At 36.9% G+C, this 11,877-nt stretch overlaps 1 protein-coding gene across 1 annotated transcript in view; it reads right to left on the minus strand.

The window, feature by feature from the left end:
* Positions 1 to 11,050, minus strand: part of TRAPPC3L (trafficking protein particle complex subunit 3L) — a 36,233-nt gene extending 25,183 nt beyond the window's left edge. Inside the window, exons 1-3 of the mRNA XM_057739396.1 lie at positions 11,009 to 11,050; positions 8,032 to 8,129; positions 4,853 to 4,952 (exon numbers count right to left, since the gene is read on the minus strand). Coding sequence (XP_057595379.1) covers positions 4,853 to 4,952; positions 8,032 to 8,129; positions 11,009 to 11,050 — 240 coding nt within the window. The remainder of the gene's footprint in view (positions 1 to 4,852; positions 4,953 to 8,031; positions 8,130 to 11,008) is intronic.
* Between the last annotated feature and the right edge of the window lie 827 nt (positions 11,051 to 11,877).

Consider the following 11,877-nt stretch of genomic DNA (forward strand, 5'->3'; position numbering starts at 1 on the left):
TTTAGAATTAGCCTATCTCTTTTTTTATACAAAATGTGAGGCTGACTACCCTCCTGCACTGTTGGTGGGAATGTAAGCTGGTGCAGCCACTATGGAGAACAGTGTGGAGGCTCCTTAAAAAGTTAAAAATTGAGCTACCATATGATCCTGCAATCCCACTTCTGGACATATATCTGAAGAAAAACATGGTGCGAAAGTATACGTGCACCTCGATATTCACCGCAGCACTGTTTACAACAGCCAAGACTTGGAAGCAACCTAAATGTTCATCCACAGAGGAATGGAATATTACAGTATATACAATGCAATATTATTCAGCCATTAAAAAGAACGAAATAATGCCAATTGCAGCAACATGGACGGACCTAGGGATTGTCATACTGAGTGAAGTGTCAGAGAAAGAGAAAGATCCTATGATATCGCTTAGTTGCGGAATCTAAAAATAGATGTGTTTTAATGGCCTGGAATGTGGTATATTTTGGTGAATGTTGGAAAAATGTGTATTCTGTTATTGAATATTCTGTACGTGTAAAAAAAAATGTAAGGCTCACTAAAGATTTTTTGGATCAGTGATTTGGTCTCTGGAATGAGATTTCTTCTCACACCTCCAGAAGGCGCAATTTAAGGTTAAAGCCCTTCGAAAGAACTGGTCAGAAGCCTAGTGATAGAGTGACAATCTGGCCTGTGCAAAAGGCAAAATGAAGAAAACAAGAGAGAGGGGGATGTTAATAATACCCGAAGTCACACAGTTGTCTCCTCTCAGAGGCAGAGGAGTGTAGAGTAGGGCATAGAGTCAGGAGACCTGTTGCTATGTGCATCCTTTCGCTAATCAGCCCTTCAAGAATCGCTTCACTCATATGGGCATAGATTTCATCTAGTCAGTTCCCTTCATATACATCCTCTTTCTCTCTTTCCTTCTCTGGAACCAGGCCAACAATCGTGAGTTCTGTGGAAGCCACAGTGTGTAGGTATACAGGGTATACAGTAGGTTCTCGGGAAGGATGGTGACAGTGTTCTGTACAAGTGCACGGCCTGAGAGGGCAGCCAAACAGAAGTCACACTGCTGGGCTCTGTTTCTGATTCCGCTGTGCTCCGCGGGCAGCATGGCACGATCTGAACTTCCTCTGACCTTGCCTCCCTTCTCTGTAACACCAGCTCTGGAACAGTTCACACTTGCCTCCTCCGAGGAGAGTTCACAGGACTAATGAGATAATGCTGCTGGAGGCCAAATCTTTTAACAAAAGCTGCTAATTATAAGCAAAGAATCAGTGGGTGAGTATAAAGTCTGACCCTTCATCTGTGTTAAAATGCTCTTGAATTGGGTGACATCATTCCCACTTTGCTGATGAAGTGAAAATGATCGAGAGGGAGGAAATCAGGCCTTTGAAGGAAAGGGCAAAGGCCAAGAGACAGCCCCTCTGCACAAGAGAAGGGTGAGGGTGATGGAATATTCTGTTCATTAATAAGAAGGACTCATATAGGAGTGAAAGTGGATCTTTTCCGAGTTCATTGAGGACGGGAGGGGCGAGCAAGAATTTACATGACATCAGAAAGGTCAGAGAGACAAAGTTTAGAGAAGAGATATTTGAAAAGTGGATGTTGTATATGTTCTTAGTTTTATAACTTATAGCTAAGTCTTTTGTTTCAATTGTGGTAAGAACACTTAGCATGAGCCCTACCCTTTTAACACGTTTTTAAGTGTACGTTTTTGTTAACTATAGGTACAATGTTGTACAACAGACCTCTAGAGCGCATTCATTTTTTTACTCTTTTTTTTGGCTGTGCCCTGTGGCATGCGGGATCTTAGTTCCCCAACCAGGGATCAATCCACGCCCCCTGCATTGGAAGCGCAGAGTCTTAACCCCTGGACCACCAGGGAAGTCCCCTAGAGCTCATCCGTCTTGCTTGATTGAAACTTTATGCCCGTTGAGTAGTAACTCCCCATTTCTCCCTCCCCCCAGCCACTGGCAGCCATCATTCCACTCTTTGATTCTGCAATTTGACTATTTTAGATACTTCATATAAGAGAAATCATGCCTTATTTGTCATTCTGTAACTGGCTTCAACTATGTTGTTGCATATTGCAGAATTTCCTTCTTTTTAAAGACTGGATAGTATGCTATTGTATGTATTGACCACATTTTCTTTATCTATTCACCTGTTGATCAACTTTTAGGTTCTTTCCACATCTTCAATAGCACTGTGATGAATATAGGAGTACTAATATCTTTCAGTTCTTTTGGATAGATATCCAGAAGAGGGATTGGTGAGTCATATGGTAATTATGTTTTTAATGTTTTGAGGAACTTCCTTACTGTTTTCCATAGCAGCTGCATTTTGTATTCCCATCGACAGTGTGCAAAGGTTCCAATTTCTCTGCATCCTCAACAACAGTTTAAAAATATGGCCATTTTAACAGGTGTGAGGTGAAATCTTATTGTGGTTTTGATTTGCATTTCCCTGGTAATTAGTGACTTTGAGCATTTTTTCATATACCTGTTGGCCATTTGTATATTTTCTTTGGAGAAATGTCTGTTCAGGTCCGTAGCCTATTTCTTAATTAGGTTATTAGTTTTTTTAACTAGAATTATGGGAATCTCATATATTTTGGAGATTAATCCCTTGTAGATAAATGGTTTGCAAATATTTTCTCCTATTCCTGAGGTTGACTTTGCACTCTGTTGATTGTTTACTGTGCAGAACTTTTTTAGTATGATGTAATCTCATTTGCTTATTTTGCTTTTGCTGCCTGTGTGTTGACGTCGTATCCATGAAATCATTGGCAAGACCAATGTCATAAAACTTTTCCCTACAGTTGTTCCAGGAGTCCTTGAGTTTTGGGTCTTATGTTTTTTAATCCATTTTGAGTTGGTTTTGTGTACGGTGTAAGATAAGGGTCCAAGTTCATTCTTTTGCATGTTTTCTCAGCACCGTTTGTTGAAGAGGCTATGCTTTCCCCACTGCCATACTCAATGGTGAAAAATTGAGGGCTTTTCCTCTAAGATTAGGAACAAGGTAGGGATGCCTGTTCTCACTACTTCTCCTCAACAAAGTACTGGAAATCCCCGTAAGAGCAATTAGGCAAGAAAAAGAAAGAAAACACATCCAAATTGGATTGGAAGAAGTACAGTTATCTCTTTTTTGTTGATGATATAATCTTATATACAAAAAACCCTAAAGACTATACAAAAAAACTGTTAGAACTAATAAATAATTTCAGTAAGTTGCATAATATAAAATCCACATACAAAAATCAATATTCCTTCTATACACTAACAAGGAACTATCACCCCTCAAAAATAAAAAAAGAAAAATTCCATCTATAATAGCACCGAAAAAAGGATGAAATTCCTAGGAATAAACCTAACTAAGGAGGTGAAAGACTTGTATACTGAAGACTACAAGATATGGATGAAAAAAATTAAGTGAGATATAAAAAATAGAATTACATTTCATATTCGTGGATTGGAACACTTGCTGTTGTTAAAATGTCCATACTACCAAGTGATCTAAGGATGCAATGCAATCCTTATCAAAAACCAAATGGCTTTTTTTAAACAAAAATAGAACATAACAATCTACATTTATATATTTCTAATATTTACTTTCCATTAAAACAGTATTCTTGTAGTATTGCCCATAGAATTGGTTTAGTGAAAAATTATTTCATCTTTAAACTACTGCTTTAGGATCTTAGTTACATTATGCAAATATGGAAAGAGAATTTTTTAACCTATTTAGTGGTGTAATAAACTCACTGCACTAGGACTGGAAGACCTGGATTTCAGTTTCAACGATGTGATTCACTAGCCACGAAATAATGAAAGTTATAATAACAATAAGTGAGAAAATCTTTCATTTGGATTGTGTTTTTGATTGTATACATTTTTTTCACATATACTGTATTCAATTTTTATCATATTCTTTCTGGGACTCAGTTTTCTTACCTGGAAAATGGGGACAATAACTCCTACTCTATTTCACAGAAATACTGTAAGGATGAGACAAAAAATATGTAAAACTGCATTTAGAATCACAAAGCACTTTGTGCTAATAGAACCATTATCGCCACTCATGTGAAGAGTCGGTATGACAATGTATAATAATATTAAGGCTCAGGAGAGAAAAGAAGAATGAGACTGACTTAACTGGTCAGTTGTGAGAGCCTGGAGGCAGCATATACCGGACTTCATGAATTTCTCACATCCATGCATGCTTTCTAGGGCTCCCACAAATGAACAACGCTGGGTTAATAACCATAGGTCTGCAGATTACATGAATTCTGGCTAAGGATGCATTTTCCAGTCTTATTTGTATCTAAGAAATTTAAGCTAGTGCTGGATGATTCGAAGTTGTTTCTCATATACAAGGGCTGTGAAAGTTCTTAGAGCACATACACTAACAGGAAGCTTAATTTTTCTCAGGGAAAAACGTTGTTCCAGGAATGAAATGGCTACAACAATATTCTCTGAGAGAGCCAAAATTACCTCCTTCCATGTGCTGAAAATGATTATACAAAGAAATTAGTTTGGGGCATATGTGTTATAAGGCTGCCTTTTACATTTCCCTTCTGTTTACCTTCTCAAAACATTTTCCTCAGTGTGGAACATACACTCCATACATACCATGTGGTCAGAAAAATAAATAGATGTTTAAAAGCCTGGAAGCACTTATCTCTGTCCACAGTAGCTTTATTTCTGTGCAGAAATAAAATGCTTTTCGATCAGAATCCCCTCTCTTAGCACCTAGTAACAAATACAGATGGAACCTGTTCAATCAGAGCAGAAAACCACCAAACTCAGGACGAATCAGAGATTTTCAAAACACACTGCCAGAGCTAAAATGCATTTACCTGGGCAATTATGTCTGTGATTTCTGAATAACTATGGCATCTTCTCACACACGATCGAGCCAAAAAGTCTTCTACCAGCCGTGTTCCAATGCCGTATCCCCTGTGGAGGAAGGAAAGAGTGTGCTCAGAAAATAATCTTTGAGTAACTAGTGAAGTCTCTCGATGTTTAAGATTGGATTAATCTTTTAGCATTTTTGTAAATAAATAGAAAAGTAAACCAAACTTGACAAGTCAAATCGTGATTCGGCAGTGGGCTCCTTACTAAGTGTCCCACAGAGCACAGATGCAGAGAACAACCCATCCAGGAAGTGTTAACTGGTCTCCAACAAGCAAAAAAGTCTGAGGAGTCAAGGCTGGCCTGGACTTGACAGTGTAAATTAAAGTTAAAAGAGGTTGGTGTTTGGAGCCTAATGTGACTCATTGGCAACTAGCTTTCTCATCATTAGCTGTTGTCAGAAACAGAATGAAGGTCTAGCTGACTTGTTGTTTGCTACAGGTGTGGTACCTAGATCTCATTCTTTTCTTAGCTTAGTGATCATGGTAGGAAAGCAGGCATGTCTGGGTGGGCTCCGGAAGGAGAGGGAGAAGGGGATAGAGAAATCAATTTTTTTTTTTTTTGCCATTGTAGTTTTCAGCAGTTGGAACACTGAAGTTTTGTGAAAAGAGCAAAAAAAAAAAAAAAAAGCAAAGTTCAGAAAATTCATTTCTTTAAAAATTCTGAAACTGAAACTATGGGACTTGGGAGAAGGTATTTGTGTGATGTGTTAGCTCCATCCCACAGCGAATGGCTTGAGTAGTACCCAAAGCACAATTCTGAAAGCATTTTATTGAGATGTGGTAATACATCTGAGCAGACACCTTCAACAAGATAGACCTGAAAACTTTCAATCTAGTTGAGGAATTATGACCTTAATGGTGGAAATAAAAAGAAAGAAGACTGCTTTTGCCAAACCACCGCCACAAAATTGGTCACAGTACATGGACTAGCGAAATAATCCAAATGGAGCAACAGAAGGCCCAACAAGATCAAAGACATCACAGTCTGTAGGGGCAATATTTGCTCCATAGGGTCTGAAAAGGGTGGGTGTGGATATTCCGTGACCAGTCAACTGAGGGAGGGAGATGGATTTGTTGTCAGAGTGATTTACTAAATCTATAAGATTATCTGTTTATATTTCTGAGTGGATACAAATATTCCATTTAGCTTACTTGCCTTCCAAGAAAAACGCTCTTTGTGATTCTAGCCAGGAAGTTCACACTGAAAAAACTTTTATAGAGATAGTTGTACCAGGATTTTAGAAAAAACATTTCCAGTGTTTTTTAATTACTGTGCATGTCTGCAGACTCGGCCACTGGGAATGGTGATGGAAAGGCAGAACATTGTGGTCAGTACAGTACATGTATATATCTTGCTTTGGTCAAAGGGTATGTTTCTGCAAAGTAGATATTTTATATATCAAATTAAAAATGCAAGATGCTCTTAGCAGAAGCTATTAAAGAAATCCAAATGTGAATTATTGTTTTTCTTAAGGCAAGGCATTTCTACAGCCTCTCAAAATGCATTCTTTAACTAATATTTCATTCACACTTGTTAGAATGTGCACCCAAGTAGCTAACCAAAGGTATTTTTTGGAGGGGTCAAATAAATGAGTCTCTTCATTTTATGCTGCTGTTCCACAAACCAATGGAATTAAAAAAAATTAATTAATTTATTGGCTGCATTGGGTCTTCATTGCGGCATGTGGGGTTTCTCTAGTTGCAGAGAGTGGGGGCTACTCTTCATTGTGGTGCACGGGCTTCTTATTGCGGTGGCTTCTCTTGTTGTGGAGCACAGACTTTAGATGCATGGGTTTCAGTAGTTGTGGCACGTGGGCTCAATACTTGTGGCTTGTGGGCTCTAAAGCACAGGCTCAGTAGTTGTGGCGCACAGACTTAGTTGCTCCACGGCATATGGGATCTTCCTGGACCAGGGCTCGAACCTATGTCCCCTGCATTGGCAGGCAGATTCTTAACCCCTGTGCCACCAGGGAAGCCCAACAATGGAAATTTAACAAGCTAAATAAAATGATGTAACTTCTGAAAATGCTTTATCACATATTTAAGAGTGACCTAAATATAAAATAGCTTAATAAGTTACCACTGTTACAGTTTAGCTGAGGAAGTGGTCCTGACTAATTAAGAAGAAATTTAAAAAAAAAAGTGTGTGGATCAAAATAAACACAGGACATAGGAAAACGAAAAAGAACTTTCCAATAGAAAAAGGATAAGCATATAGAAAGGGAGGAAACTAAGGGTTCAAAAAAATCTTTCAAGCTTTCCCTAATGTTGTCTTTTTTCTGTATTTCAATAGAAAATACAGTGAACTTTTTAAAGAGCTCTAAAATGCTCAATTATGCTAAATTTCCTCCTCAACCTGTCTAACTAAATCGTCTAACTGGTACAAGTTTTCTAGTCATTGCCCTGTTAGAGACCTTTGCAGGATCTGTAATTAAGAGAGTCAAAATATATTAACAGATATTTTATTATTAGGCAGTAACCTGATGATCATTAATTATTTTGAAAATTAAAGGCTGAATTAGTGCAGGAGAAATGTCCATTAATAACAGAGAACGAACTTTTATTTTAAAAGGAAGCAATTGGCTTCTTTATTTAATATGTTTTTAAGTAAAGCATAGTAATGGTAAAAGTGTTCAAATAATAAAACACTACACAAGAAACAGTAAATCTCCCTTCTACCCATAATCCCCTTCCTCCCAGTTCTCTCAGGCAACTACCATTAGCAGTTTTTGCAGGTCCTTCCATAGATGGTCTATGCTTATGTAAGCACATATCTACACTGGAAGGAATTATGTTAGAAGACTTCTGAAAAGAATCAGATTTGATGATCCACCATATTGTTTAAAGAACAATTTCAGTTTTACCACATCCTTTGCTTATAGACAGCTAGCAAAGAAATGGTTTCTAACGAAAAAGAGAACACTGCATGATTGATATGCATGGACTAAAAGTCCCTTCCTATTACTTTATGCTTTATGGCAACCCAAATGGCAGTTGTCAGAAATTATGTTCAGCTCTAGACGCAATTCACTGAAACAGAAGAAAAGCTGGTAAAATAGAGCAAGAGAAGTCAAAAGAGGAAGACCAACTACATTCCACAAGAATGAAAGACCTCTACTCACATTGTATCTAAATATTTATTCACATCTTCATCTTTTTCATAATCCTTACAGAGCTGGGCAACCAGAGCTCCATAGGTGAGGACAAACAGATCTTTGTTCTGGGGAAAAAGTGATAGTCTCATGTTATAGGCAAACTTACAAACAATATACTACTCTTTCTTTTTACAAAATTTTCTAGTTGGAAGCAGCCTTTGAGATCATTTGTTGATTTCTTCCACCGCCACCCCCACTAATAACTGCAACAGTTTTCACTTTTGAGAAAAAATTGTACCCATATCTGGATACATTGCAGTGCGGCTGGGGTGGGGGGGGAGGGGGGGGGAAGCTATGAAATAAATTTCTTAACATAAGAACATCTTGCTATGCGTTTGCTTATATTATATAACTTGCAATGTGTTTTCATGGAAGAAGTTTTTAAAAATACTGATTGCTCATATATAAATTCTTATTGTTCTAGAATGGCTTTTGGCATATGCTGACCATGTTTTCAGTTGGAAGGAATAATTGGGTGAGACCTCTCATGAGTTTGCACAATCCCTAATGGGTCCCAGGTCTGCCAAGGAGACCCTCAGGCTGAACCCAACTGTAGCAACCAATTTGTGAGAAAAAAGGAGAATTTGCACTTTTCGTATAGATCTCCAAAATATGTACTATTTTTCAGAGTAAATTAAAAGTGAAAAATAAAACTGAGGATAACTTGGGCTTAGTTTATCAAACACGTGTTGAAAATATGGACAAAAGAAAATGCAAAGCTCAATCAATCCCTTTAAAAAAGTCTCTCTGTTTGGCATCTGCTATTGAATATGAAGAAAAGAGGATATTAAAGATAATTTAATCCAGTTCTCTCAGCCTTACAGAGGAGGGAAAGAGGCCTCAGGAGGAATGAGTGACTTGCCCAACTAGCCAGCAGTTGGCAGAGCCAGGGTGGAGTCTGAGACTGCAGGCTCCCCTCTGACACAGCAGTTATCTCTGCGGTGCACAAAAGAAGGCACTGGTTGTGGTAGAGGTGAATGGGAGAGGGAGGTAGGAAGGGGTACCACTTTGAAAGTAATCTTATTTTGTGCAAAATCTTGTTTTTTCATGAAAGGTCAAATATGGGTTTCAAGTTAGAAGAGGTGTCTTTACCTCCGGGCCCAGGTATCTTGTGCAGCATAATATGGAGGGAAAGATAAGGCTTGATGATATGTATTCAATTGTTTTTCTTAAATAACAAGCAGAAGTGGCTCAGAAAACCAATAAAATAGTTTATTCAACAAAGTGGCTTCTATGAAAAGTTATATAATTTTGATCCAAATACTTCCAAAATTGGCCCAATACCATGAATGTCCATTCCCTTATGTATGGGTTTATATCATGACAAATATATTTCTTTAATTGGGTAGAATATTTAATATAACTAAATAAATTTTAAATAAAAAGAACCTAAATAGTATATGACACATATGGACATAATTTATGTTGAAAAGATAAATCAAAATGTCATAAATGTGTATAGAATATACATTAATTGACATTATACTAAGGACATTAATGTACACAATTCAGGTATAGGAAAATAATGAGTAGGTTAATATTTCTATTAGGAAACCAGGGATGTAAAGCTACTGATTTAAACAAAAATGTTGTTAAACAAATCAATGAAGGGTCATTATGTATTCAGTTTTAATTCTGTTCTTATTTAAATCTTCTAAGAACCTAATTATAATTGCTTCATGGCAGAAGGCTGTATCTTGAAGTACGTGTCCATTGGGGTCTCAAATTAATCACAAGAGAGATCAACATAAATTTATCTTCACAGCTTTAAAAACAGTAAAAAGCAATCATTTTCATATATGAAAAATAGAATACTAGTAATTATTTCAGGAGGTTTTAGATATATCAAGATAAAAATTTGTTTTAACTAATATATAAATTAAGAGATTTAGGTGCAATATGAACCACATATGTATTTTTTAGCATTTTAGAGCCCCACATAAAAAGAAATAAAGGTTCCAGAATGCCAGAAGGGGCATCTGCAGGCATTTCCAACTGGGGTGTGCATGGGTTAGTCATACAATTCTAAGTGTCCATGCCTGAAATTACTTAATTGTATGCAATGCCCACCAGTCTACTGAAATAATTAACAGCACTTTAAACTTAATGATGTTTTCACATCCGTAACTTCTGAATGTCTCCAAACTATAATAAAAGAGGATAAAAAAACAATATTTATCCAATCTAATCTTCAAATAATTGTTGTATTATTTATTTATTTATTTATTTATTTTTAAAATTTTATTTATTTATTTATTATTTTGGGGGGGTACACCAAGTTCAATCATCTGTTTTTATACACATATCCCCGTATTCGCTCCCTCCCTCGACTCCCCCCCACCCTCCCTTGAGTCCCCCCCACCCTCCCCGTCTCAGTCCTCTAAGGCTTCTTCCAAAAGTAACTCTGAACTTGAAATATACAGGAAAGATAATAGCACACACCAAATCACAATAATAATCACTTACACTTAACACTAGAAAATATGTTTTTAAAGGCAATCTTTTAATACTGAGTTTTTGATGACCTATTCCTATTTAATGTAATACATAATCACCTATTTTGTATACATTTCATTTTCTATTTCATGAAGTACGAAATACAAGAAATTACAAGTATGAAATACAAAGAATTGCTTACTCTATTCACATTTTCTGTTAGAGACAAAAGAAAAATTTGACTGTTTTGTAGATCTAATTAGTCAGAAAAGAAAACCTTACAATATATATAAGGAGTTGATTACCCTCTCACAGTATGTCAGAGATCATTGTAGCTACTCCCAGAAGTGTCATTTATGATTCTCTCCACCGAATACTTCCTTGCTCCACTGAAAAAGTCTACTTAATAGCATCACCTTTCAAAATAATTCAGAAATCACTCAAGAAAACATTTTCTCTAAAGTAGAAAAAGAATCTTTTTGAGAATATGTTCATAAAAAGATCTTACTATTTTATGGTATGCTGGTCTTCTGTGGGCAGGACGAGACATTGTACCTGGCAGGTGAAGAAACTGTATCAATCTTTGTCCTTTTGTGATGCTTTTGCAAGTTCCTCCTTGCTCTGAGACCCAGGTGCTGCTTCTGCACTCTACTGCTTTTGCTCTTTGCTGAACTGAAGAGGAAAAGCATCGTGAATAGGACTGTCTTAATAGCCGTGTCCATAGCCAAGGATCAAATACTGCTTCACTTGTGGGGATGAGTTGTAATCTAAAGGCATAAAAGCTGATGGTGAAAAGTCAGACCAGAAGCACCAGCTACTGAAAATTCTTCAGCCCTAGGGAATATAAGAGTGGTGTTTTGCTCTCATGCCAAGGCATTGTTTTAAAATCACAAACAGAAAACTTCACAACCCAAGACAGATCTAAATGTTGGTATTATTCAGTCAGATATATCTGGTAACTTTTTCTCTTCATAAGCAGCAATTTTAAGGCATGATAGAATTTGGGTGGTAATATTTTCTTACAAAACTTTTGCTCAAAACGTATGTTCTACAGTTTAATAATGTATGAGGCTGTGTGCGGATAATTTTTGACTCACCCTTGTATAATGATCCTGGCAGAGAAAGCAAGTCCTTAGCTTTCTTCTGAAAGTACCTGAGATGTTAGCTATTGAAGGCTGTCTTTATTTGTGCAGAAGTATAGCTACTCCATGTTAAAATGAAACCCTCTCATCTTGACAACTGCAAAGTTAGGAGGATCAAAACTGTTCCAGAAATAGAAGCATAAAACTCACTTTGAGAAACTAGTTTCCTATTTCTTACAGCTTGAGTCAATTAGCCTTATGTGTTCTGGAAAATTCTTGCTATAAAGTGTCAGAC

Source organism: Hippopotamus amphibius, chromosome 6 (genome assembly GCF_030028045.1).
Source record: "Hippopotamus amphibius kiboko isolate mHipAmp2 chromosome 6, mHipAmp2.hap2, whole genome shotgun sequence".
NCBI lineage: Eukaryota > Metazoa > Chordata > Mammalia > Artiodactyla > Hippopotamidae > Hippopotamus > Hippopotamus amphibius.